Here is a 27,064-nt window from a genome sequence, read left to right as displayed (position 1 = left end):
TGAGCTTCTGCTGTCAGTTGGTAATGTAGGTTTTGTTAAAATTAATCAAAGAAGATGCAGTTAGCAGAAACACCATTTTCTGGTTGTAGGGGAATAACCCTTCAGATAATCGTGGTAAATGTTGAAGAATAAGTTCTCCTTTTTGTGCTTTGGGTTTGCTTCTTGGAATAGCTTTTGTGATGTGATGACTGCTCTGACATTGAAGTAGGATGGACAGGGCAGGAGAGAGAGTAAAGGCAATGAATGCCAGAGAATTTTTAGGTGGTGTGATTGCAGAACGTTTTCCTAGTTCCTTTCCCCTAATATGTAACTGATTCCACAAACACTTAATTCTTTTCTACTCGCCCCTCCTAGGCTCCTGGGGCTTACTTACATACTTTGTAGACCCCATGTTTACATGTTAGAGGCACCTAGTTTATGTGGTTTAATTAGGGTTTAATTCACCAACCACTGAATTCATTCACAATTCCCTTTTAACAAATTCCTTTTTTTTTTCTAGCACACAATAAAGGAGATATTTATTTCTTGATATCTTTCAGGTCAACAATCTATACATGAGACCCAGGAATTATTTCTAAAGCAGGATTCATTTGCTGAAGTAACAGACAGAACTTCAAACACTAATTTGGAGTGTTCCGCTTTCGGAGAAAATTGGGATTCTGAGGGTGTGTTTGAAAGGAAGCTGGTAGGTCAGGAGACACAATTCAGGCAAGAGACAATCACTCATAACAAGATGCTCTCGAAGGAAAGAGAACGTACTTTTAACAAATCTGGAAGATGGTTTCATTTGGACATTTCAGAAGAGAGAGTTCATAATCATGATTCAGTTAAGAAAAATTTTCCCAAAAATTCAGTGGTAATAAGACATACAGGAATTTATGCAGGAAAAAAACTTTTCAAATGTAATGAATGTAAGAAAACTTTTACCCAGAGCTCATCCCTTACTGTTCATCAGAGAATTCATACTGGAGAGAAACCCTATAAATGTAACGAATGTGGAAAGGCCTTCAGTGACGGCTCATCCTTTGCCAGACATCAGAGATGTCACACTGGCAAGAAGCCTTATGAATGTATTGAATGTGGGAAAGCCTTCATACAGAACACATCCCTTATACGTCATTGGAGATATTACCACACTGGGGAGAAACCCTTTGATTGCATCGATTGTGGGAAAGCCTTCAGTGATCACATAGGACTTAATCAACATAGGAGAATTCATACTGGAGAGAAACCCTACAAATGTGATGTATGTGACAAATCCTTTAGGTATGGCTCATCCCTTACTGTGCATCAAAGGATTCATACTGGAGAAAAACCATATGAATGTGATGTTTGCAGAAAAGCCTTCAGCCATCATGCATCACTCACTCAACATCAAAGAGTGCATTCTGGAGAAAAGCCTTTTAAATGTAAAGAGTGTGGGAAAGCCTTTAGGCAGAATATACACCTTGCTAGTCATTTGAGGATCCACACTGGGGAGAAGCCCTTCGAATGTGGGGAATGTGGTAAATCCTTCAGCATCAGTTCACAGCTGGCTACTCACCAGAGAATTCATACTGGAGAGAAGCCCTATGAATGTAAGGTTTGTAGTAAAGCATTCACCCAGAAGGCTCACCTTGCACAGCATCAGAAAACTCATACGGGAGAGAAACCATATGAATGTAAGGAATGTGGTAAAGCCTTCAGCCAAACCACACACCTCATTCAACACCAGAGAATTCATACTGGAGAGAAACCCTACAAATGTGTCGAATGTGGGAAGGCCTTTGGTGATAACTCATCCTGTACTCAACATCAGAGGCTTCACACTGGCCAAAGACCTTATGAATGTATTGAATGTGGGAAGGCATTCAAGACAAAGTCATCCCTTATTTGTCATCGCAGAAGTCATACAGGAGAAAAACCTTACGAATGTAGTGCATGTGGCAAAGCCTTTAGCCATCGCCAGTCCCTTAGTGTACATCAGAGAATTCACTCTGGAAAGAAACCATATGAATGCAAAGAATGTAGGAAAACCTTCATCCAAATCGGACACCTTAATCAACATAAAAGAGTCCACACTGGAGAGAGATCCTACAACTACAAGAAAAGCAGGAAAGTCTTCAGGCAGAGCGCACACCTTGCTCACCCAAGAACTCATAATGGAGAGGCAACAGCACGCCCGTCTTTCCCTTCCACATCGAGTCCCGTGGATCTTCTCCCCAGGTTCCTCTGGGGTCCGCCGTCACTGTCGTCCCCCTAGTCTCAGTGTTATTTCAGCTGGACTGTTCCAGTAGTTCAAACACGGGCCCCTCTGTCTGTTCAGTGTGGTTTTGTTGTTTCCTTTATGAGTTTGTTCTCGACGTTGCAGTCAGCCTGATTTTTTTAAAAGTGTAAATACAGATCACTCCTCATATAAAAACTTGCATTGGGATCCTTTAAACTGGTTAATCCGTAAGATGTGCTTAGCACGGTGCCTGGTTCATCCCAGGTGTTGAAAAAACATTGTTTGGGAACATTGAAGAGTCATCAGGGTCAGCTCTGAATAAAACAGTGCATAGAAGGAGGCCAGGAGACACCCATCGAGGTAGCTTACAGGTAGCCAGTGAGGTTTGGCCAGCAGTGGTTTAAAACTCGGTTCCAAAATGTTGAGTTAGAACTGTGGCTTTCCAGCTCATCTGCATAAATGTGAGGTGATGCGACTTTATTGGTGAGCAAATTCAGCTTTACTATCCATCTGAGAACAGTCTTAGTGTAGAGAACATGGATGAGTAGTCCACTTGGAACAAAAGAGCTGAAACAATAAAAAAAAAAATGCAAGATTTATACGCACAAAGTTAAAACTGTTGACATGGTACTCAAGACTTAGAAAATTTGGAAAGATCTGATCTATTTAAAATCACCTGAGCTCACAAATGAACTCAAACTTTTGTTTTTAATGTTTACTTATTCTTGAGAGAGAGAGACAGAATATGAGTGGGGGAGGGGTAGAGAGAGAGAGGGAGACACAGAATCCGAAGCAGGCTCCAGGCTCTGAGCTTTCAGCACAGAGACACGCGGGGCTCGAATCCACGAACTGCGAGATGATGACCTGAGCCGAAGTCGGACACTTCACCGACTAAGCTCGCAGGCGCCCCTATGAACTCATTAAACTTTTAAGGAACTGTCAACTGATAAGCTAAACTGATCTAAAGCAGGTCTCAGCAAACTGTGACTCACGGTCAAAGTCTCACTGACTGGTTTTGTATGGCCCATGGTCTAAAATTTTAAATGGTTGAACAAGTGAATAGAAGATTTTGTGACAACGTGAAAACTTACATTAAATTTAAATGTCAGTGTCTGTAAATAAAGTTTTATTGGCTTGTTCACGTATTTCCTGTGGCTGCTTTCACTCCACAATGGCAGAGTTGAGTCAGTATTGAGGCAAAGCTCAAATATTTACTCTCTTTCCTTTTACAGAAAAAGTCTTGCCAAACCCTGCTGTAGCACGGAGAATATACAAAAAGTTGTAATCATTTCTACGAGCATAATGCAACTCTCACTTCAAAAACCAGACAAACTACAAGGCAACTTATGAATAGACGTAAAAAGGAATTATTGAAATATGAGAATATGTCGGTAGAGGAGAAATCTGTTTTTCTAGATGAAATACTCAGTACTGTTAAAGTGTTTGTAAATTGTCATTCACAACAGAGTCCCCGTAGGATATGTTTACTTTGACAGTTCTAGTTGAAACAGCACAAGGAAAGCTAATGTGGCAAGCATAAGCAGGACATTTTAAAAATAGGTTTCTTAGCATTTCAGATTTTGGTATAAACTAAGACTGGTTTTTCATTATGGGGGAAATTATGTTTTGACAATTGGTTATCCATTCTGTCAAAAAAAAAACAAACCCACACACATACTTAAATTGTTGTTAACATTTCTAATTAGGAAGTGATATGCAAGAAACAACCTAAAAAAGAGGAAATCTTTCCTAACTCGGTCCTAGAAGACATGGGCAAGAGAGTAAGTTGGCTTATACAAAGATCTAAAACTTCAGAATGGTGAAAGGCCCCCAAAAGATGTGAAAGACAATTGACAGACTAATACAAGTTATGTGACAAGTCATTTAGGAACAAAGAGCTATTGCACATACAAAGCAGTGGGAAAAAATAGTGCATTCCCAACAGGCATGTCAGTTGCAGAGTTCAAATGAGTAAAGACAATCTGTAAAGTTCTTAGTCTCACTCATCAGAAAATTACAAGTTAAAACAAAATTTCTTGGCTATCCGATGGATTTCAGTCTAACATTTGGATAATATCCACTATTGGCATCAGTGTGGGCAAACAGATACTTGATCATCAGCAGTGTAAATCGGTCTCCTGTCTTTCAGGATGGCAATATAGTATGACCTACCAACATTATAAATGTGCATTCTTTTTGCAACAGTAACTCTGGATCTAGGAGTTTTGTCCCGTTGGAATAAATAGATGTAAATAATGTTTATTGCAGAATTGTTGTAGTTATGATAAATTGGATTTCAGCATCCTGCCAAGCAGGTTCATTAAATTGTGATTATCCAATACTGTATTGTCTGGTTAGAAGAAAGAGATTAAATTCTATGTATGCCTCTATGGAGAGTTGTCCGTCCACAATATATTAAAAGAAACGTGATTTGCAAAACCTAATATGTAAACTCATCTTGTAGCCATAGAGTCAAAATTAATATTGGATATATATATGTTTGCGTGTATATGTGTGTGTGTGTATACATGTTTTTTCAGTATAAATGTTGAAACCTTTTTTGTCTTTTTTTGTATTATAAAGTATTTTTTTAATGTGTATTCATTTTTGAGAGAGAGAGAGACAGCATGAGCAGGGGAGGGGCGGAGAGAGAGGAAGACACAGAATCCGAAGCAAGCTCCAGGCTCTGAGCTGTCAGCACAGAGTCCAATGTGGGGCTTGAACACATGAACCATGAGATCATGACCTGAGCCAAAGTCAAAGGCTTAATCAACTGATCCACCCAGGTGCCCAAAATCTGTTTTTTGTCTTTCGCACACCCACTTCTAGCCCTTTGTTGGCACGTTCCCTTTCTTCATTCTGTGGTGCTCTGGTGAACTGCCAGTCACACGTGGCTGCAATTAAGCCAATCAGATTTCTCATTTGTGGTTTGGAGACACAGGGACAGGAGCAGGGCCAATGTCGGTGAGCCTTGCATAGTCGGTGTCCATTGCGATGGGCTGGGGCCCTTGTGCCAGCGGAAGGAAGTACCATCGTTGGAAGTGAGCCATTCTTTGACAGCAGCCTGAAGATTTCTGCACCCCTACATGCCAGTCTGATCCACTAAAACCATTCCTGTCCAGGTTTTTAAATCTGTGAAGTACTTGGTATTCTTCCAATATTTAACTTCTGGGGTGCCTGGGTGGCTCAGTGGGTTGGGCGTCTGACTCTTGATCTCAGCTCAGGTCTTGATCTGAGGGTCGTAAGTTTGGGCCTTGTGTTGGGCTATACACTGGGCACGAAGCCAACTTAAAAAAATATATATATTCTAATTTTAAGTTAAAGTCTGCTTTTTTTGTTCCCAAAGCTAGCCCATGTGGCAACTGATACTAGAAAATGATTATCAGGGGCGCCTGGGTGGCTCAGTCGGTTAAGTGTCTGACTTTGGCTTAGCTCACGATCTTACAGTTTGTGAGTTTGAGCCCCTCATCAGGCTCTCTGTTGTCAGCATGGAGCCTGTTTTGGATCCTCTGTCTCCTTTTCCCTCTGCCCCTCCCTTATGTGCTCTCTCAAAAATAAATGAACTTAAAAAAAAAAAAAAGAAAATGATTATCAAACAATAGGGAAGCAGAATATTAAGGATCGCGGAGATAGATCAAAAGACTGAGAAACTTTTGTTTTGTATTAGGAATGGCTATTCTTTTTTCAATTTTATTTTAACTCCAGTGTAGATAATATACAGTGTTATAGTAGTTGCAGATGTACAATATAGGTACTCAACAGTTCTATCCATTGCTCAGTTCTCATCAAGAGAACCGTGCTCTTAATCCCTTTTATCTATTTCACCCATCCTGCCAGCCACCTCCTTGGTGGTAACCATTGGTTTAAGAGTATTTCTTGGTTTGTCTTTTTTCCTTTTGCTCATTTGTCTTGTTTCTTAAATTCCTCATATGAGTGAAATTGTGGCATTTGTCTTTCTCTGACTTATTTCACTTAGCATAAACTGTCTAGTTCCATCCGTGTCATTGCACATGGCAAGATTCCATTCCTTTTGATGGCTAAGTAATATTCCATTGTGTGTGTGTGTGTGTGTGTGTGTGTGTGTGTGTGTGTGTATACATGTTCTTTACCCATTCATCTATCAGTGGACACGGGCTGCTTCCATAATTTGACTACAGTAAATAATGCTGCTATAAATACAGTGATGCATTCAACCCTAGGAAAGGCTGTTATTTATTTTTTTTAATGATTATTTTTGAGAGAGAGAGAGCAGGCGAGGGGCAGAGAGAAGGGAGAACAAGAGAATCCCAAGCAGGCTCCCTTCTGTCAGGGCAGAGCCAGACACAGGGCTTGATCCCACGAACAGCAAGATCATGGCCTGAGTGGAAATCAGGAGTCAGACACTTAACCGACTGAGCCACCCAGGCACGTCAGAAAGGCTCTCTTTGATAGGGGAGGATTATAAGCCCATGGCACATTAATGACTAGGTAGCTCTTAGCAACAACGAAAGGCGATGAGGAATCCTAGTCCAAAAAGCATGTGTGATGCTTGTTTATAATGAAATTAGATAATTAAAAGGCCACTTGAAATTGTGGCCTTAAGCAAAGAGTTAAGATCAAGGCCTTTTTGTGATTATGTTGGGAATCATCTTACTCTCTAACCATGAAAGCCACAGTGGGTCCAGTTAGTTGTTGAGCTATGATTTTTTTACTGAATCCCAACTTGTCACGTCTCTTAAATGAAACTGAAGTCTTAAGAAAGATCTGAATCTATGTTGTTAAAATGGAGCCATCATGAAGGATTCAAGCATCTTAGAAAACTTTGAATTCTCTCAAGCCTTAAGAAGCCTCCCTACTCATCCTCCTTGCCATATCTCCTTTGTGACAGAAGACAAAAGAATTCAGGGGTTTAAAATGCTGGCTTGGGTTACTTACGTCTAAGCTTCTGGCTCACCTTTTGCAAGGTCCCCTGTCAGGGGCCGGTAGCCTTTCCATGTTCTTTTGACGTGAAGCACTAACATCTTAAAATTTTCCTCAAGCCTCCTCCTTTATGTATTGGGACTTCTCATGACAGATTGCATTTGAAAGGGGAGTACTGAACTATGTCATGTGTTGTAGCTGAATTACAGGGTAACTGTTAGCCACAGGAAGAAAATGAAATCGTTGTAATAAACCGCAGAACTCCAAGGATGTTCTGATACTTGATCTTTCCACCATATTTAATCATTGATCCCCAGGGTTGAAACCGCATTAGGGTTTTGTTTTAGTTAAAAACACTTCATGGCATGGCTGTCAAGTCCCACACAGACTTGGGTCAATAGAGAAAGGACTGAGTAGGGGCGCCTGGGTGGCTCAGTCGGTTGAGCGGCCGACTTCAGCTCAGGTCATGATCTCACAGCTCGCGAGTTCGAGCCCTATGTCAGGCTCTGTGCTGGCAGCTCGGAGCCTGGAGCCTGCTTCGGATTCTGTGCCTCCTTCTCTGCCCCAACCCACTCGCATTCTCTCTTTCTAAAAAATAAACATAAAAAAGAAAAAGGACTGAGTACTCTTGAATGAGTGTAACAAAAATCACTATGAACATTTCCACTGGAATTCCTAAAAGACTTGCATTTATACATGTAGTTTATAGCAGGTCTGGTCACCAAAAACCTGTAATGATTATTTTCCAAGGTCCTGGGTATCTGTTAATGCTACCTGTGTTATGACTAGATGACCACCCCTTTTTCTATTGTCTGGAGTTGATTCTGGAATGTGAATATCCAGGGATGTTCTACATTACCCAGCCACTCTTGCTTCTAGTTATGGCTATTAGACTAATCTTCAGTGTGGTTTGGATAGGAGTATGTCAATTGGGGCTTTGTTATGATGCGGCTGTATGGTCCAGCTGGAAGAAGAGTCTTGATGGCATGGAATGGCGAAACTGCAATATGGAAGAACTCCAGGCCCCTAAACTACTATTTGGATGAAAGCCATCAGTCACTGAAGAACACCAGCAATGGATTATTATGTGAGTGAACAATTAACTCATATGGGTTAAGTTAATGACATGGTGTTTTTTTGTTGTATTTTTAATTTTTAATTTTATTTTTTTAATTTACACCCAAGTTATTAGCATATGGTGCAACAATGATTTCAGGAGTAGATTCCTTAATGCCCCTTCCCTATTTAGCCCGTCCCCCCTCCCACAACCCCTGCAGCAACCCTCTGTTTGTTCTCTATATTTTAGACTCTTTTATGTTTTGTCCCCCTCCCTGTTTTTATATTATTTTTGCTTCCCTTCCCTTATGTTCATCTGTTCTGTGTCTTAAAGTCCTCATTTGAATGAAGAATGACATGGGTTTTAATAACAGTAGTTACTGTCATTCTAATCCCTGTGATATCCATGACTACTAAGAGAATCCCTATTTTAACTTACTGTATCATAGAGTTTAAGAGGTACAGTGGCAAATTAGTTAGCTATTGTGTATCAAATTACGCTAAAGCATAGTGGCTTCAAACAAACATGTTTATTATCTCACTCTTCGGGTAAGGAGTCCAGGTGTGGCTTAGCTGGGTGCCTCAATTCCCACAAGGCTGCAGGCAGGTTGTTAGCCAGTGCGACATTCACCTGAAGGCTTTATGGGAGGATAATCATCTTGCAGACGCACTCATTTAAACCGTTGGCTGGGTTGGGGTCCTTGCTGGCTTTTGTCTGGACACATCAATTCTTTCCACATGGACAGCTCACAACATGGCAGCTGGCTTCCTTGAAAGTGAGCAGGCCAACATCAATCATCACCAGGGAAGTACAAATCAAAACCACAATGAGATCCCACCTCACACCTGTCAGAATGGCTAACATTAACAACTCAGGAAACAAGAGATGTTGGCGAGGATGTGGAGAAAGGGAAATTCTTTTGCACTGCTGGTGGGAATACAAACTGGTGTAGCCACTAGGGAAAACAGTATGGACGTTCCTCAAAACGTTAAAAATAGAACTACCCTACAACCCATCAATTGCACTACTAGGTATTTACCCAAAGAATACAAAAATGCTGATTCGAAGGGACATATACACCCCAATGTTTATAGCAGTACTGTCAACAATAGCCAAAGTATGGAAAGAGCCCAAATGTCCACTGACTGATGAATGGATAAAGAAGATGTGGTATATATATATTTATATACCCCCCCCCACACAATGGAATATCACTCTGCGAAGGAAAAGAATGAAATCTTGCCATTTGCAACTACACAGATGGAAGTAGAGGGTACTATGCTAAGGAAATAAGCCAGTCAGAGAAAGACAGATACCATATGATTTTACTCATATGTGAAATTTAAGAAACAAAACATGGACATAGGAGAAGGGAAGGAAAAATAAGATAAAAACAGAGAAGGAGGCAAACCATAAGAGACTCATAACTATAGAGAAAAACTGAGGGTTGCTGGGGGTGCCTGGATAGCTCAGATGGTTAAGTGACTGACTCTTGATTTCAGCTCACGTCATGATCTCACAGTTCATAGGTTTGAGTGTGGAGCCTGCTTCAGATTCTCTGTCTCCCTCTCTTTCTGCCCCTCCCCCACTCACATTCTGTCTCTCTCTCAAAAATAAATAAACATAAAAAAATAATAAGTACAACTGTACTTAATGTTTTCACTTTGACACTAAAAATAAGGCAAGTACATCCAGTATTGCTCCTACCAAATAGCATGGTACTGGAGGTCCAGCCATCCCGTAAGGAAAGAAAGAACTAAGAGACGCAGTGATAGGGAGAGAGTAGATATAACTGTTATTATTGGTAGATATGAAGATTTACCTATAAAAACCAATTAGAACCTGTAAGGGCATTAGCAAGAGTGCTAGATTGACAGTCACCTTACATAATCAATATTTTGTTTCCCCTTTTCTTTATGTCATCTTTGGTTTTAATTGAGACTTTTATATTATTATTTTCTCCCTTAGGTGTTTTTTCCCCTCTGGCAATCCTCCAAGATTTTATCTTTGATTTTTCTGCATCCTGAATATGATATGCCTAGGTGTATATATTTTTTGTATATATTTGTCCTGCCATGGTATTGTCTATGCTTCCTGGATCTGTGGCTTGGTGTCTGTCATTTTAACTTTAGAAACCTCTCAGCTGTTATTACTTCAAATATTTCTTTTCCTTCCTTCTATTGGTATTACAATTATGCATATGTTATACCTTTTGTAACTGTCCCATGGTTCCTGGATATTCTGATAGTTGTTATTTTGGTACTCTTTTTTAAAATTTTTATTTATTTTGAGAATTGGGGTGGGGGGGGTGGAGAATCCCAAGCAGGCTCTGAACAGTGAGATCATGACTTGAGCCTAAATCAAGAATCCAATGCTCAACTGACTGAGCCACCCCAGGCACCCCCTGAGTGTTTTTCATTCTTTTTTTCTCTTTGTATCTCAGTTGGAAGAGTTTCTATTGGCATGTCCTCAAACTCACTCACTCTTTCCTTAGCTGTATGCAGTCTATTAAGGGGAAGGGGAACTACTGTATAATCTTATGATTAAATCTCAGCTTTTCAGTGGGCTTGAGCACTTGGGACTCTGACCTTCAGAAGTGCTTCTTAGCCTTTACTGAGGCAGAAAGACTAGAGAGGCTGGACCTGCCCAAATGCCTTCCCTCAAGTCCAAAAAGGCTCTGGTATATAGTTTTCCTAAGTGCAGGGTTTTGTTATGGAAAATGCTCTGAGTGTACTACAAAATGTTTACTTTTCCCCTCCCCTTGCCCAAAATTCAAGGAGATTCCCCCACCCTGACCTTTAGCATTAAAACTTGGCGGAGTTCCTGGAGGCAAAATCCATGAAAGTAGGAGAGCCCATCTAGGGCTCCAGGAGTTTTAAACTCACAATGTAGTCCACACTAAACCTCCAGTTCACCAAAATTACCAGTGAAGAGTGTGTAACAGTTTATGATTCCAGCAGCTTCTGCTTCAGGTAAGCTCATATCTGCCATGATTTTCAGTATTTGCCGGTCTTTCCAAATTTTGGGGTGTGGTTTCCTTTGTGACTTCTATTTTCTGATGGGTCTTAAAAAAAAAGTTGTTGATTTTCAGTTTGTTGAATGTTTTTCTTGTGAAGATGTCAGTGAAGGTTTCCAAACTCTTTATACATTACTTCTAAAATGGAGAATATCAGGGGTGCCTGGGTGGCTCAGTCGGTTAAGCAGCCAACCTCGGCTCAGGTCATGATCTCACCGTTGGTGAGTTCGAGCCCTGCATTGGGCTCTGTGCTGACAGCTCAGAGCCTGGAGCCTGCTTTGGATTCTGTTGTGTGTATCTCTCTCTCTCTCTTTCTGCCCCTCCCCCACTCATGCTCTGTCTCTCAAAAAAATGAATAAATGTTAAAAAGTTAAAATAAAATGGAAACTATCAGTATCGTCTTTATCCGATTCTAACCACAAATTATTACAAACACTAAGCTTCCATTTACAATTACTTAAAGATGGCGTCGTCGCAGCTACAATTCACTTCATGGCGGGGTCCACAAAGTCAGAGAGATTGGATCCTGGAAAACCAGCGCCTCGATGGGGCTGTATTGCTTTGAGTGACGGGATGTGTCTGAGAGTGGCTTAAATTGGGAGTGTTAGGTAGTGGACCAGCCTCTGCACACTTGGGAATTTTATTTCGTTACACACACACACATACACAGTCACAAATCACAAGGGCACAAAACAGTCAAAACTCAGACACACACACATTCACAAATCACAAGGGCACAAAACAGTCAAAACTCAGACACACACATATTCACAAATCACAAGGGCACAAAACAGTCAAAACTCAGGCGCGCGCGCGCGCGCGCACGCACACACACACACACACACACACAGTCACAAATCACAAGGGCACAAAACAGTCAAAACTCAGATCTCTACTCACCTATCAATAAGGATCCGCTTCTGGGCCCGCCTGCCCTAAGCCCCGCCCACTTTCGGAGCGCCTGCGCGCCGCACGCCTCCAGCGATACTATAGGCGCAGGCGCGGGGACGCAGTACCCAGGCCTCCGCGCTGTGCGCCTCACGGCGGCGCCTGCGCACTCTGAGCCTGGCGGGGGTTCCCAGAATCCTCGGGACTCGGCTCGCTTCAGGGAGGCGGCATGTACTTTGGGCGCCTGGAGTCGGGACTGAGAGGCTTCTGGGCGGTTCTTTTCCCCGTCTGGGGGCCTCAGCAGGGGGCTGAGTGTAGCGGCCCCGAGGCCGGGTCGGGGAACCAAGCCCAGCAGTCGCGCCGCCGGGTCTGGACTACCCTCCCCAGGGGCCGTTGCGGCGGGACGACACGCCCACTTCCGGCGGGGGTCTAAGAGAAAGGCGGACCCGGCGGGGCGGCCGCGCGCGTTCTGGCGGCGCGTGAACGGCTGGCGTGAGGGAACGAATGACGGCTAGAACCCGGGCTCCGGACAGCCTCCCCGGGGAGGCCAGCCCCGTGGGCTCCAGCTGCCGCCGCCGCCGCGAGGCCTGCGCGGGCCCGGTTGGGGCGGTGAGGCTGGAGGGGTGGACCGGAGCGGATGTCGGAGGTAAGGGTGACAGGTGGCTGGGGCGCGGCCGCGACAGTGTTGGCGGAGGGCGGCCCCGGCCGCGGGGGCTGGCGGTCCCGGAGTCCCGAGTTGAGGATGGGGTCCCTCGGGCCGGGGTGTGAGACAGGGGTCCCCTGACCCACAGGCTCCTTCCCGGGCTGGTGGACCCAGGAGTCCAGAGTCAGGGGTAGTGTCCCTAGAGCCTGGGTATAGGACGGGGGTCCCCTGACCTGACACGCTCCTTCCTGGGCTGGCAGTCCCAGGAGTCCGGAGTCTGGGGTGGGGTCCCTCAAGCCGGGGTGTGAGATGGGTCCCCTGATCCGACAGGCTCCTTCCCGGACTGGCGGACCCAGGAGGCCAGCGAGTCGGGGGCCGGGAGTGTGAGGCTGACCTGCTCAGAGTCACCTGACCTGGTCCAAGGTCCTGCCCCGCAGGTCACTGTGGGATGGGGTTCGCAGGGGTGGGCTCCTCTGGAAGTGGAGAGGGACCCCGCCTTTCCAGGGTGTGGTCAAAGAACCCATCCCATTCCTGCTTCACTCTTCTCTGTCGCGCCCTCTCCCCGCCACCAGAGAAAGGAGGCGGGGGAGGGGGGGAGGGGGAGGAGTGGGAGGAAGCACAGCTCACAGCCAGACTGTTCTTTCCTGTTTTGCTGCAGCAATAATTATAGCCACTGTTTTCTGGGTTCTGGGACCTTTTGGGGACAGTCACACCAAATGTCACTTCAGCAAGCGGAAACTCTGGTCCCTCCTTTTTCACAGATGAGGACACTGAAGCAGACAGAGGCCGGGTAATCGCTAGTGTGTGGAAGAGCCGGGATTCGGTTCCAGGACTGGAGGGCTCCGGAGTCCCTCCGGTACTGACTCTCACGTAATCCTCTCTACAACGGCTTGAGGTCAGTATCCTTAACTACTTGGGACGGGTGAAGAAGTGACTCGCAGACGGTTAAATAATCTCAAGGGTTGAGATCCCCAAAACCCCCACCGAGCAAGTTTTTGTTTCTCAAACTTTTGACCCAGTTTCTCCTACGTGGCATGGAGAGGAGAGTGTGTACTTCATAGGACTGTTATCAGGGTTCACTGAGCTCATGCCTATAAAACACTTATCCTGCCACATAGTAAGTGGTCGATAAGTGTTCATTCTTATTGTCATTTTTGAAAAAATGTTTATTTTTTGAGAGAGAGCGAGCCGTGGAGGGGCAGAGAGAGAGGCGAGAGAAATCCCAAGAAGGCTCTGCATGTTCAGCACAGAGCCCAAAGCTGAGGCTCATGAGAACTCACGAACCACGAGATCATGACCTGAGCCAAGACCCAGTCGAAACCAAGAGTCAGTGCTTAACCGACTGAGCCACCCAGGCGCCCCCTGTTGTCATTTTAATAAAGGCTCGAGGTGGGGCGCCTGGGTGGCGCAGTCGGTTAAGCGGGTTAAGGTCCGACTTCAGCCAGGTCACGATCTCGCGGTCCGTGAGTTCGAGCCCCGCGTCGGGCTCTGGGCTGATGGCTCAGAGCCTGGAGCCTGTTTCCGATTCTGTGTCTCCCTCTCTCTCTGCCCCTCCCCCGTTCATGCTCTGTCTCTCTCTGTCCCAAAAATAAATAAACGTTGAAAAAAAAAATTAAAAAAAATAAATAAATAAATAAAGGCTCGAGGAAACCAGAGTTTTGAGGAAAGAAACCACAATTAAGTCAGGGACTTTTATCCTCTTTCTGATTGAAGAAACTTGGCCCACAAGAGACATGGTTGGTCACAGAGCAAAATGGGTCTCTTGATGGGTTTATTTGGTCCAGTTATCTGGAAGCCATGTGGACCCTTTGTTGTAACAGAGGTGATAGTTCTCTCTGGGGAAGATGACTGTTTCTAGATCCCATGGAATCTGGACCGACCCTGACTAGTCAGTTGCACAGTTGTCTGCTTGAGCAAATAGTCGTGAGGGTTCACTCAGGCAGCACTCCTGGTATGTCTCTGTTGTTAATGATGGGTGGCTTTGAGACGGAAGGAGGTTGCACTCAGCCTGAACACCCAGAGCAGAGTAGGTCTCCCACTAAGCTCCTGGTGGTGAGGGGATGTGGGGGTGGCGGTGGCGGAACAGAGGGAGCTGAAGGGAGGAGAGAGTTCTGGGCTGTGATTATTACAGCCGCTCAGCCTCTCACTGCTCCTTTCTCTGCCAGCTCTGCCCTCTCAGGGTAAAGCACTTCTCACGAGGAGCCAGGAAGAGGAAGAGGTGATGGGAGTTGAACTTCTTAAAGCCATGCCCCTGGTGAGTTAGTCTTCCCTCTTTCCTTCTTAAAATACTGTCTTGCTTTCTAGGACTTGAGAGTGTTTGTCTCCTTCTGAAAATTGTCTGCTTAAGAGTTGCACCCTGAGGCCTGGCTCCCATTTCTTCCCTCTCCGATGAGTGATGGGGCCACAGAGATAGACTCAGCCCAGCGCCCTGGCCCAGCTTCCTCTTCTTCCTACAGCTGTTTAGTCTTCATTCGAGAAATGACCACTCTGAGCCCTTCCTTCCCTGTGCTCAGTTTTCTCATACGCATCTGACAACACAGAAATAGAGTCCTTAGAGGCGATTTGAGAGCCATGATCTGCCTAGTCCCTAAGTACCCGTCCTGGCTTATAATCTGTTGGAGAAATGAAAAGGCAACCAACATTTATTTGTGCAGTGTGGTCAGTGCTGTAGGTGTGGAGAGGACTTGCTGTGGAGTTGTGGGCAAGTCCACGTGAATACCTTTGGGTGAATTAGAAAAAGGTGTCCTTTCCTCTGGCCCGGTGAAGTTCTGGGACAGGCCACAGTCTAGCAGGATGAAGTCTACTTTATTTTTAGCTCCTTTTTGCCTCCCTGGTGACAGATCCGGGTACGGAATAAAGCCTACACAGTCGTACTCCCTGTTGGAGCGAGGAGGCAAGGGAGGTGTGACTCCTGAGGTGCATCTTGAAGGAAGGGGAGATATGCAGGCACACGTGATTTGGGTCGGAGGGTGTGGAGTTGTCCCCTCCCCACGTGACTTGGAGCCATGAACATCTTAAAATGCCAGGGAATGTTCTACTTCCTTTTTTCTTTCTGAGATGAACATCCTCATCTGTTTAATCAGCCCCTTGTTCCATACCTGAGTTGTTGCCATGTTTTACTATTTAATAGAGATTATCGATCAGATTATTGATCATCTTTTGCCCTCATCACTGATTATTTTCTTGGACTAAATTCCACATTTTTCATTTCTTATGGATTAGAGTTTCTCAAACTTCGGAATATTTTTAATTTTAATATTTTTATGATCAATAATAGAATTAAGAACTATAATTCATATTCTGATTAAAGTGGACTGCTAAATGAGGATGATGAACAAATTATTGTAAGAAATTATAAAATTTGGTTAGTGAACTTTATTATTTTTTTTAATGTTTATTTATTTTTGAGAGAGAAAGAGACAAGAGTGTGAACAGGAGAGGGACAAAGAGAGAAGGAGACACAGAATCTGAAGCAGTCTCCATCCAGCCTCTGAGCTGTCTGCACAGAGCCTGATGCGGGGTTCAAACTTGGGAATGGCAAGACCATGACCTAGGAACCCCAAAATTTGATTAATAAACCTTAAAATGGCTTTTTAAAAAAAATTATTATTTAGGGGCGCCTGGGTGGCTCAGTTGGCTGAGTGTCCCACTTTGGCTGAGGTCCTGATCTCATAGTTCATGAGTTATTTTTGAGAGCGAGCAAGAGTGTGCAAAGTCTGGGGAGGGGCAGAGAGAGGAGACAGAGAAAGCCAAGCAGGCTCCATGCTGTCAGCACAGAGCCCAACTCAGGGCTCAAACTCACAGACCTGACCCGAACCGAAATCAAGAGTCAGACACTTAACCAACTCAGCCACCCAGGGACCCTGATTAATAAACTTTAAAAACTAACCAAATAAAAAATAACAGCATAGTAAAATTGTCTTTATTTTATATAAGTAAGCAGCTTATAGCAAAGCAAAACACCTTTTCTAATCAGATTCAACACTACAAAACATGTACTACCAATGGAACTCGTTTGTTATGCAGTTAAGCATTTTATATATTTTTTTAATGTTTATTTATTTATTTTGAGAGCGAGAGCGTGCAGGGAACAGAGAGAGAATCCCAACCGGGCTCCATGCTGTCAGTGCAGAGCCCAACGTGGGGCTTGATCCCACCAACCGTGAGATCATGACCTGAGCTGAGATCAAGAGTCTGATGCTTAACCGACTGAGCCACCCAGGTGCCCCAGCACTTAAACATTTTAGATGAAATCAGTATTGTTACTTGTCAGAGGAAAATATTTTGAGAGTGGCAGAGTATGGCAGAAAGTAATGTGACTGTGGGACCAGACTGCCTGGCTACGAATTGTAGCTCCACTGTGTACTAGATAGAGCACCTTAATTTTGGTTTCCTCGACCACAAAATGGGAATAATACTAGTACCTAATTTATAGTCCTGCTGTAAGTGTTAGTGAGTTAATATACTTTAAGTGTTTAGGAAAGTAAGTGGCACATAATAAGCACTGTATAAGCATCAGCTTTATATGCCGCTATTTGCCTGGACAGCTGCTGTCTGCCTGGATGCCCGTGTAATTCTTCATATGATGTATAGTGTGTGTGTGCGCGCGCGCGTGTATACACTAACAGACCTGGGAAAAACCTACAACATGGCATTTGATGCACAAGAAGCACTGAACATCAGGAGGTTTTTATTTCCAACGGAATATTGATTTTAAAACTAACAGTAATTTACGCTGAAATTGGGAGAGCCCTTGTTCCGGGAAAGATGGACTGAGCACATGTCACCCTGTCTTTCCGCTGGAAGCTGCTGTAGGACCGGGACAGCAGGCACGGAGCAGCCATCTGAGGTCTGTAAGCGGTAAAGAACAGCAGGCTGATGGGGAAAGAAACCCAGAATGCAATGTGTTTACCTTTTTTTTTTTCACCTCCCAATATCTCCTAGCATGGATTCAACAAGCACAAAACCCACAAGGGGTTTTGGCATGGATAAAAGGAACTGCAGGAGACACCTCGTTCAGGCTCAAGAAGTAGGAAGGGGATCTAATACTCAGAAAGGGTGGATGGGACTCTACCTTAAAAAAAAAAAAATTATGTTTTCTTGTGTCCTGAGACAGTAGCAGTGGGGTCTAAAGGCGTCTAAAACTTTGAAGGAGGAGAAATGTCTGTGATTGAGAAGCTGTGTCCCCCAGAGGGTGGAGTAAACTCTTACTGCCTTGTTTTCTTGCTTCTGTTCTCTCCCTGCTTGGCTCCAGGGGTGGGTACAGTCAGGGCAGGGGCACAGTCAAGTGGAATAAATAAGCCCCAGCCATCTGGCCAGAGGACTGCGAAGGGGAACCCCTAGGAGGTAGGAACTACTGAAGAAATCACAGAGAAGAGGAGCTTTGGGAATCAACCGTATAAAGCTGTTTCTGAACTCCCAGGCTCACCCTAGCCTGCTCATGCGTGTATCTGGCCCCAGTCAACGAGAAGTGAACTGAGGGATGGACTGCTGGTCACCAAGCAGGACACGTGTAGGACAGAGGCGACTGTCACTTCATAGGCTCTGCAAATGGAGCTGGAACAAAATATCAACATTCTCCATATAATTTAAACAAGACGTAAAGTCTCGTAACATTCAGAAGGTCCAGGATACTATCTAAAATTACTCAAATGATGAAAAACTAGGAAAATTTCATTTCACAGGGGGAAAGCTAATCACCAGACGCTGGCATTGATGTGACCTGGATGTTGGGATTATCTGATAAAGGTTTTAAAGCAGCTATTATAATAATGCTCCAACAAGTGAACTCTCTTGAAGCAGACAGCCTCAGCAAAGAAATAGAAGATAGCAGCAAGAAGTGAAAAATATAATTACCAAAATAAACCCACTGGATGGGCTTAGCGGCACGGTGAGAAAGGCAGTAGGAAGAGTTGGCGACCTTGAAGGTACAGAGAGATTGTCTAATCTGAACAAATGATACAGGATTGAACAGAGCCTCAGGGCCCTGTGGGACAATACCAGAATGTTAAACATTTGTATCATTGAAGCCCCAGAAAAGAGAAAGTGTAGAAAAAATACTTGGAGCAATAATGGCTGAAAAATTCCTAACTTTAGTGAAAGACATAAAGCTGTGGATCCATGAAGCTCAGCAAACTCCAGCGTGATAAACTCAAAGACATCCTGCCTGGCGGCTCTGTCATCAGACTGTTAAAAACCACAGACAAGGGAAACAGCCCGGGAAGAACGATGCTTAACATATAGGGTAGCAGCAACTTCAGTTCTGGGTTTTCCATCAGAAATCATGCAAATCAGAAGGAAGTAGAGCAACTTTTAAAAAGTACTCAAAGGAAAGAACTGTCAACCCAGCATTATGTGTCCAGCAAAAAAATACCCTTCAAAATTGAATGTGAAATAGTGTCTCATACGGAGGAAAACTAAGGAAATTCATTGGCAGATTTCTCAAAGAATTGCAAAAGGAAGTTCTTCCGATAGAAATTATACCAGAAGGGAACTGAAACATCAGGAATGAAGAAATTGCAAAAGAAATGGTAAATATGTATGGGTAAATAAGTAGGCTATTCTTCTGAGTTATTTAAAATACCTTCAAAGGTTGAAAACAAAACTAATATCTTCGGTTTAATGAACAGAACAGGATTTGAACATAGGTGGTCTGGCTTCAGAGACCATGTTCTTAACTACTATAACATGTTGCAATTAGATAAAACAAAAGTAAAACTTTTGTTGATGTATTAAATGAAATGTTTTCATCTGTTGTTGGCTGCCCCTTGCTTCTCTTCCTTCTTTTCTATCCCTCCTTCATCATTATCATAGGTAACAATTCTTGAGCACTTAGCCAGGTACTGTGACTGTTACTTCATTTAATTCTCACAGTGCAGCTGTTAGATAGTACTCAAATTGTTCCTGTTTCTCAGGTGGAGAAACTGAGGCATATGTAGTTAATTAACTTGGCCAAGATCACCTAGTTAGTCAGTGCCAGAGTCTGAATTCTTTGGAATAGTCTGACCTTGTTCTCTGATTTTATTCACAACTGGTGGGTTTTTCAGAACTCATTTGTAGATGTTGATACAAGTGAAATCACAGAGTAAGAAATGGAAAATCTGCCAGCAACCACAGAATGGATGGCTGCTATCTCTTGCTGGTTGGTTTAGAAATTCAGCCCATGTAACAAAACAGGTTGTGCTCACTTCATATGATCTCTCTCGGTACTTCTCAGCAAATTATCAAAAACCAGCTTTCCAAATGTGTTCTCTTAATGCAAAACATTTTTATGTCTAAAGGAAAAAATCTTGCTAGGGGTTTTTTTCTTTTGTTTTTTTAGACACACCTGTTAACATCTCAGAGCACTAAGATTTCTTAGAATATATTGTGGAAGTTGAAAACTTGCTCATCAGATCAGCATCCTTCCTTGAAACTCCCTCACAGTCTCAGAACTCTTTAATTTCTTCACGTAGAAAAACGATCTAGCTCCTAACATGATAAAATACAGTTGACCTTTGAACAACATGGGAGTTGAGGGCTCTGATTCCTGCACAGTTGAAAATCTGCATATAATTTTTTACTTCCCACAAACTAACTACTAATAGTCTACTGTTAACTGGAAGCCTTACTGATAATATAAACAGTTGATTAACACATATATTGTATATGTATTATATATTTTTATATTCTTAGAGTAAAGCGAGTTAGAGAAAAGAAATTGTTAAAAGACATATGGAAGAGAAAATATACTTACAATACTGTACTTGTTTATTGAAAAAAGTCACACGTAAGTTCACACGTAACTAGACTTGCGAAGTTCAAACCTGTGTTGTTCAAGGGTCAGCTGCAGTTTAGTACTTGACATTCTTACATGCAATCAGTATATTTTCATATGAGAATGTCTTCTCACCACTGTAAAATTGTAAATGCTCGAAGAGCAGAGAATGTCTCATATTTTTTCACTTTCCTGATATGTACAATATAACTAGGCAGAAAAGTTGTCCAGTAACTAACCATACAACCTGGATGATTTAGACTCCAGTGTAATTACTTATGCCCAGTGCAGGGTTTTTTTTTTTTCCCTCATAGTGTGAACAGCATAAGTCTTTACCCCTAGAGCCGGTTAAGTAATGGCACGAACACTGAGTAAGGTGAGATTTGTGTCATTTCAGGATTCAGTGACTTTCACGGATGTGGCCATAGATTTCTCTCAGGAGGAATGGGAATGGCTGAATCTTGCTCAAAGGACTTTATATAAGAAAGTGATGTTGGAGAACTACAGGAACCTGGTTTCATTGGGTAAGAGTATCTTCTTCCTTCCACGCCCCATTGGAGTCTTTCCACCTCAGTAGTCTTTCATGCCTTTATCAGCATTTTCCTACAATGTCCCTTTTCTCTCAGTACCTCTTAGAATGTGTCATAGCTCTGCAATATCCACAGAATAGCTAATTTTCCAGTCTTTTCTTATATGCAGGTCTTTGCATTTCTAAACCAGATGTGATCTCCTTATTGGAGCAAGGTGAAGACCCCTGGATGATGAAGGGAGAGAGGACAGGAGGCCTCTGCCCAGGTAAGTGCAGATAACGAGAGTGGGGAAACTATTCCAAGATGTTTCTTCTCTGATAATTGTTGGAAAACACCCCTCAAAATCCCTCTCAAAGTAAAACTTTTTGTCCTGACACCATATTTTAAATGGATCTTCTCTTCTCCACTACACTTTTTTTTTTTTTTTTAATTTTTTTTCAATGTTTATTTATTTTTGGGACAGAGAGAGACAGAGCGTGAACGGGGGAGGGGCAGAGAGAGAGGGAGACACAGAATCGGAAACAGGCTCCAGGCTCTGAGCCATCAGCCCAGAGCCTGACGCGGGACTCGAACTCACGGACCGCGAGATCGTGACCTGGCTGAAGTCGGACGCTTAACCGACTGCGCCACCCAGGCGCCCCTCCACTACACTTTTATCTGTACTGATTTCCTGCAAATAAAGTACAGTCTGTTTGTGAACTTTGTTATGCTCCATGATGTTTACCTAGTTCTCAAGTACCATAGTGTTACAATCATCCCTGAAGCTCAACATTCCTGAATTCTTTAGACAAATTTGTTTTTAGTTTGAAGTGGCTTAAAAATTTCCTTTCTTTAAAATATGAGTTTATCAGGTTAACAATTATTATTAGCTATGTTCTTCCCTCCACTTTTAATTATTTTTGTCTCTGGGGTTTTCTATTCTGTTATGTATTTTTCCTTTGTTGTTTGTGTATGCCCCCCCCACACACACACAATACCATCCCACCCCTTGAATTAGAAAGGTTTTTAGTCCTACAAGTTGTTACTTTCATGTCTTTATATTTTTTAAATCTGTATTTTAACGTTTATTTATTTTTTTTTTTTTTAATTTTTTTTTTCAACATTTATTTATTTTTGGGACAGAGAGAGACAGAGCATGAACGGGGGAGGGGCAGAGAGAGAGGGAGACACAGAATCGGAAACAGGCTCCAGGCTCTGAGCCATCAGCCCAGAGCCTGACGCGGGGCTCGAACTCACGGGCCGCGAGATCGTGACCTGGCTGAAGTCGGACGCTTAACCGACTGCGCCACCCAGGCGCCCCTTAACGTTTATTTTTTGAAAGAGAGAGAGCGTGCATGCACATGAATGGGGAGGAGCAGAGAGAGAAAGGGAGAGAGAATTCCAAGCAGGCTCCATGCTGTCAGTGCAGAGCCCAACATGGGGCTCAATCCCACGAACTGTGAGATCATGACCTGAGCCGAAATCAAGAGTTGGACACTTAACTGACTGAGCCACCCAGGTGCCCCTTATATCTGTATTTTAAAATTCATCCACTTGAGATTCAAAACCTCATCTTTTAATACTCCTACAAAAGATGAATAAATGAGCTAACTAATATTACCTCCTTTCTCTTCATCCATCACCTCTCCACTCCTCTTGTACTCAATGGGATTTTTGGCCCAGTTTATATTTTATTTTTCGCTGTCTTGCTTGAAAGCTATTTTTCTGTCATGAAAGGTAGATAAGAGTTTATAGATTATATATTACAGTGGAATCAGCCTCGAGTGAGATGATTACATTCATTCTGTAGCTTGTAGTATAGCCTCTTGCTGCTTTCAGTTTTCATAGTTTCAAGAAGAGGATTGTTGATAGGTCACTTATACTCCTAATGATATACGTTAATAAATAAGAAATAAAGTATCCAATTCAAGATAGTAGAAAAAGAACAAAGTAAGTCTAAGGAGAACTAAAATAAGTTAGGTGTAGTGATTTATACTGCTAGAGATAAAAGTAGGAATAAATGAACTAGAAAATAGTAGATTTAATGAAAATAAATCAAATAGGTGCTTCTTTAGAAAACCAATAAAATGGGGACACCTGGGTGGCTCAGTCAGTTAAACATCCAACTCTTGATCTCTGCTTGGGTCTTGATCTCAGGGTTATTGGTTCAAGCCCCACATTGGGCTCTGCACTGGGCGTGGAGCCTACTTTAAAAAAAAAAAAAAAGGGGCGCCTGGGTGGCGCAGTCGGTTAAGCATCCGACTTCAGCCAGGTCACGATCTCCCGGTCCGTGAGTTCGAGCCCCGCATCACGCTCTGGGCTGATGGCTCAGAGCCTGGAGCCTGTTTCCGATTCTGTGTCTCCCTCTCTCTCTGCGCCTCCCCCGTTCATGCTCTGTCTCTCTCTGTCTCAAAAATAAATAAACGTTGAAAAAAAAATTAAAAAAAAAAAAAAAAACCTAGTAAAATGTATAAACTGTCAAATATAAACAAATGAGAAAAGACAAAAAAAGAAATAATAGTAAGTAACCATTGATGCCTAAGTACTTAAAAGAATCATATGAATCTGTTTCCCTCGACTGTCTGTAAATAATTTGAAAATCTGGATGAAATGGGTAATATTTTAGAGGATATAAATTATTGAAACTGGGGCACTGGGTGACTTGGTTGAACGTCTCTTGATTTCAGCTCAGCTCATGATCCCAGGGTCATGGGATCAAGCCCTGCATCGGGTTCTGTGCTGAGTTAGGATTCTCTCTCTTTCCCTCTCCCCTCTCCCCCTCATTCTCTCTCTCAAATTAAATAAATAGTAAGTAATTAAATCAGCGAATAAATAAATAAATAAATAAATAAATAAATAAATAAATAACGGCAACTGACACTAGAAGAGATAGAAATTTTAAATAGACTGTTTACCGTTGAAGAAATGTAGAAAGTTAGCTCAGAACTGCCTCCTCCAAGAATTCACAAATAAATTCTGTAAAACTTGTAAGAAAAAAATACCAACATTGTTTAAAATGTACCATGACAGAGAATAAAAAGAAGAACTTTAAAAAGTTTTGTTTATGAAGACAGCATAACATTTGATGCCCAAATCTTACCAAAATAGCATCAAAAAATGAAAATACAAATCTCAATTATGAATACTGGTGCAGAATCTGTCATATTGATATAATACACCAGAGCCAAGGAGGGTATATTCCAGAAATGCAAGGATGGCTGCACTGCCTGACTTTATATAAGATTGTCAGAGACCTCAGTGGTCTTCAGTAACTGTTTGATTCACATGGTTTCACTTTTGAAGTTTCCATTCTTCTAACATTAAGTAAAGGAGACATTTGCTTTCTCAATATCTTTCAGACTTGGAGTATGTTTGGATGACCAAGGAATTATCTCCAAACCGGGACATTTATGAAGGAAAGTTATCCCAGGCAGTGATACTGGAAAGACTTCCAAGCTGTGACCTTACCTGCTCCACATTAGGGGAAAACTTGAAATGTGAAAACCTGTTTAAGAAGGAGCTGGTAAGTCAGAAGACACCTTTTAGTCAAGAGACAGTCACTCATATTGGTACCCTTATTGAGAAAAGAGACCACTTTAACAAATCGGGGACACTTTTACATCTGAATAGATTATCTTATCTAGAGCAGGTATTTTCCATAGAAGAGAGAATATATAATTTTGACACAGATAAGAAAAGTTTAAAAACACATTCATTTGTCAAAAAACATAAGCAAGTCTTGGGAGAAAAGAAACTTCTGAAATGTAACGACTGTGAGAAAACTTTCAGCAAAATCTCAACCCTTACCCTTCATCAGAGAATTCATACTGGAGAGAAACCCTATGAATGTGTTGAATGTGGGAAAGCCTTCAGCCAGAGTGCCCACCTTGCTCAACACCAGAGAGTTCACACAGGAGAAAAACCCTTTGAATGTACTGAATGTGGGAAAGCCTTCAGTCAGAATGCTCATCTTATTCAGCACCAGAGAGTTCATACTGGAGAAAAGCCTTATCAATGTAAGCAATGTAACAAAGCCTTCAGCCAGCTTGCACATCTCGCTCAACATCAGAGAGTTCATACTGGAGAGAGACCCTATGAATGTATTGAATGTGGGAAGGCTTTTAGTGATTGTTCATCCCTAGCTCATCATCGAAGGATTCACACTGGAAAAAGACCATATGAATGTATTGACTGTGGGAAAGCTTTCAGGCAGAATGCTTCTCTGATACGTCATCGGAGATATTATCATACTGGAGAGAAACCATTTGATTGTATTGATTGTGGGAAGGCTTTCACTGATCACATAGGACTTATTCAGCATAAGAGAATTCATACTGGAGAGAGACCTTACAGATGTAATGTGTGTGGGAAGGCTTTTAGCCATGGCTCATCCCTGACTGTACATCAGAGAATTCATACAGGAGAGAAACCTTATGAGTGTAACATCTGTGAGAAAGCCTTTAGCCATCGTGGCTCACTTACTCTTCATCAAAGAGTTCATACTGGAGAAAAACCCTACGAGTGTAAGGAATGTGGGAAAGCTTTTCGGCAGAGCACACATCTTGCTCATCATCAGAGAATTCATACTGGAGAGAAACCCTATGAATGTAAGGAATGCAGCAAAACTTTCAGCCAGAATGCGCACCTTGCACAACATCAGAAAATACACACTGGAGAGAAACCGTATGAATGTAAGGACTGTGGTAAGGCCTTCAGTCAAATTGCACACCTTGTTCAACACCAGAGAGTTCATACTGGCGAGAAGCCTTACGAATGTACTGAGTGTGGGAAGGCCTTTAGTGATGGCTCCTATCTTGTTCAACATCAGAGACTCCACACTGGCAAGAGACCATATGAATGTCTTGAATGTGGAAAGGCCTTCAGACAGAGGGCATCCCTGATTTGTCACCAGAGGTGTCATACAGGCGAGAAACCTTATGAATGTAATGTTTGTGGGAAAGCCTTTAGCCATCGTAAATCCCTTACACTACATCAAAGAATTCATACAGGAGAGAAACCTTACGAGTGTAAGGACTGTAGCAAAGCCTTCAGCCAGATTGCCCATCTTACACTGCATAAGAGAATTCATACTGGAGAAAGGCCCTATGAATGTAAAGAATGTGGGAAAGCCTTCAGGCAGAGTGTACATCTCACTCATCATCAACGAATTCATACTGGAGAGTCATCCTCAATTATTCCCTCCTCCTCACTCCCATACCACCAAGTCCTCTAGATTCAATCTTCTGAAGGCCTCTAGAGTCCATCCACTTTTTCCCAGTCTGTGTCCCATTATCATAGTCTAAGCGGTAACCATCTCATTTTTATGTTTACAACAGTGTTACAAACATTTTCTCTCTAGCTCCCCTTAAGTGCATTTTTAACACTGTAGCCAGCTTAATCTTTTAAAAATAGGAGTCAGTATTCATGTTATTTTCCCATTTAGAACGTTTGTCTTTAAGAATATGTTAGATACCATTTAAGGGCTTAGCACACGATCCTTGACATATAATTAGTGCCATTAAGGTAAGGGTTTCCTTGCTGTTACCTTCAGCCGCAAATAAAATCTGGTAGGTCAAGACTAAGAAATCTAAGGATTTTAGAGCAGAGGACTCTTCACTCTCCCAGAAGGTAGGGAAATGAACACATTCAGAATTAAAAGATTCTGTGATGGACAAGGTAACATGGTGGCTTACCACTCTCTCTGTGTGAATAAATACAAAGACTTGTAGGATTGCTGATGAGGAACTCTCCGCTTCACCTGGCATGCAGAAGTGAGAATAGGCCAGTCAGAACAAAGGCATTTGGTAGCATGTAGGACTAGGCAGGTATTGAAAACAAAGTAAGCAAGCTAGAAGACTTGATTAGAGTAACAACCATGAAATAAAGTGAAAAAGGTAGTTTGACACTTTTTTTTTAATTAAAAAAAAATTTTTTTTAACGTTTATTTATTTTTGAGACAGAGAGAGACAGAGCATGAATGGAGGAGGGTCAGAGAGAGGGAGACACAGAACCTGAAACAGGTTCCAGGCTCTGAGCTGTCAGCACAGAGCCCAACGCGGGGCTTGAACTCCTGGACCGCAAAATCATGAC

The 27,064-nt window shown here is 42.6% G+C and overlaps 1 protein-coding gene and 1 long non-coding RNA gene across 2 annotated transcripts in view; one reads left to right on the top strand and one right to left on the bottom strand.

Annotated features, from left to right (window-relative positions):
* LOC123578449 (zinc finger protein 28 homolog) overlaps nucleotides 1-26,832 on the top strand; it is a 48,869-nt gene extending 22,037 nt beyond the window's left edge. The window contains exons 8-13 of the mRNA XM_045441323.1: nucleotides 540-2,241; nucleotides 12,600-12,712; nucleotides 14,875-14,963; nucleotides 20,863-20,989; nucleotides 21,165-21,260; nucleotides 24,334-26,832. Coding sequence (XP_045297279.1) covers nucleotides 540-2,241; nucleotides 12,600-12,712; nucleotides 14,875-14,963; nucleotides 20,863-20,989; nucleotides 21,165-21,260; nucleotides 24,334-26,207 — 4,001 coding nt within the window. The 3' untranslated portion in view covers nucleotides 26,208-26,832. The remainder of the gene's footprint in view (nucleotides 1-539; nucleotides 2,242-12,599; nucleotides 12,713-14,874; nucleotides 14,964-20,862; nucleotides 20,990-21,164; nucleotides 21,261-24,333) is intronic.
* LOC123577962 lies at nucleotides 2,368-13,097 on the bottom strand. Its single transcript, XR_006702174.1, has 3 exons — nucleotides 12,943-13,097; nucleotides 8,704-8,930; nucleotides 2,368-2,773 (listed from the first exon to the last, which is right to left on the bottom strand). It is a non-coding gene; the product is annotated as an uncharacterized LOC123577962 (long non-coding RNA).
* Nucleotides 26,833-27,064: the final 232 nt, after the last annotated feature.

The sequence above is a fragment of the Leopardus geoffroyi genome, chromosome E2, assembly GCF_018350155.1.
Source record: "Leopardus geoffroyi isolate Oge1 chromosome E2, O.geoffroyi_Oge1_pat1.0, whole genome shotgun sequence".
Classification (NCBI taxonomy): domain Eukaryota; kingdom Metazoa; phylum Chordata; class Mammalia; order Carnivora; family Felidae; genus Leopardus; species Leopardus geoffroyi.
Note: the sequence above shows the minus strand (reverse complement) of the source record. Positions and strands in the feature narration are given on the sequence as shown.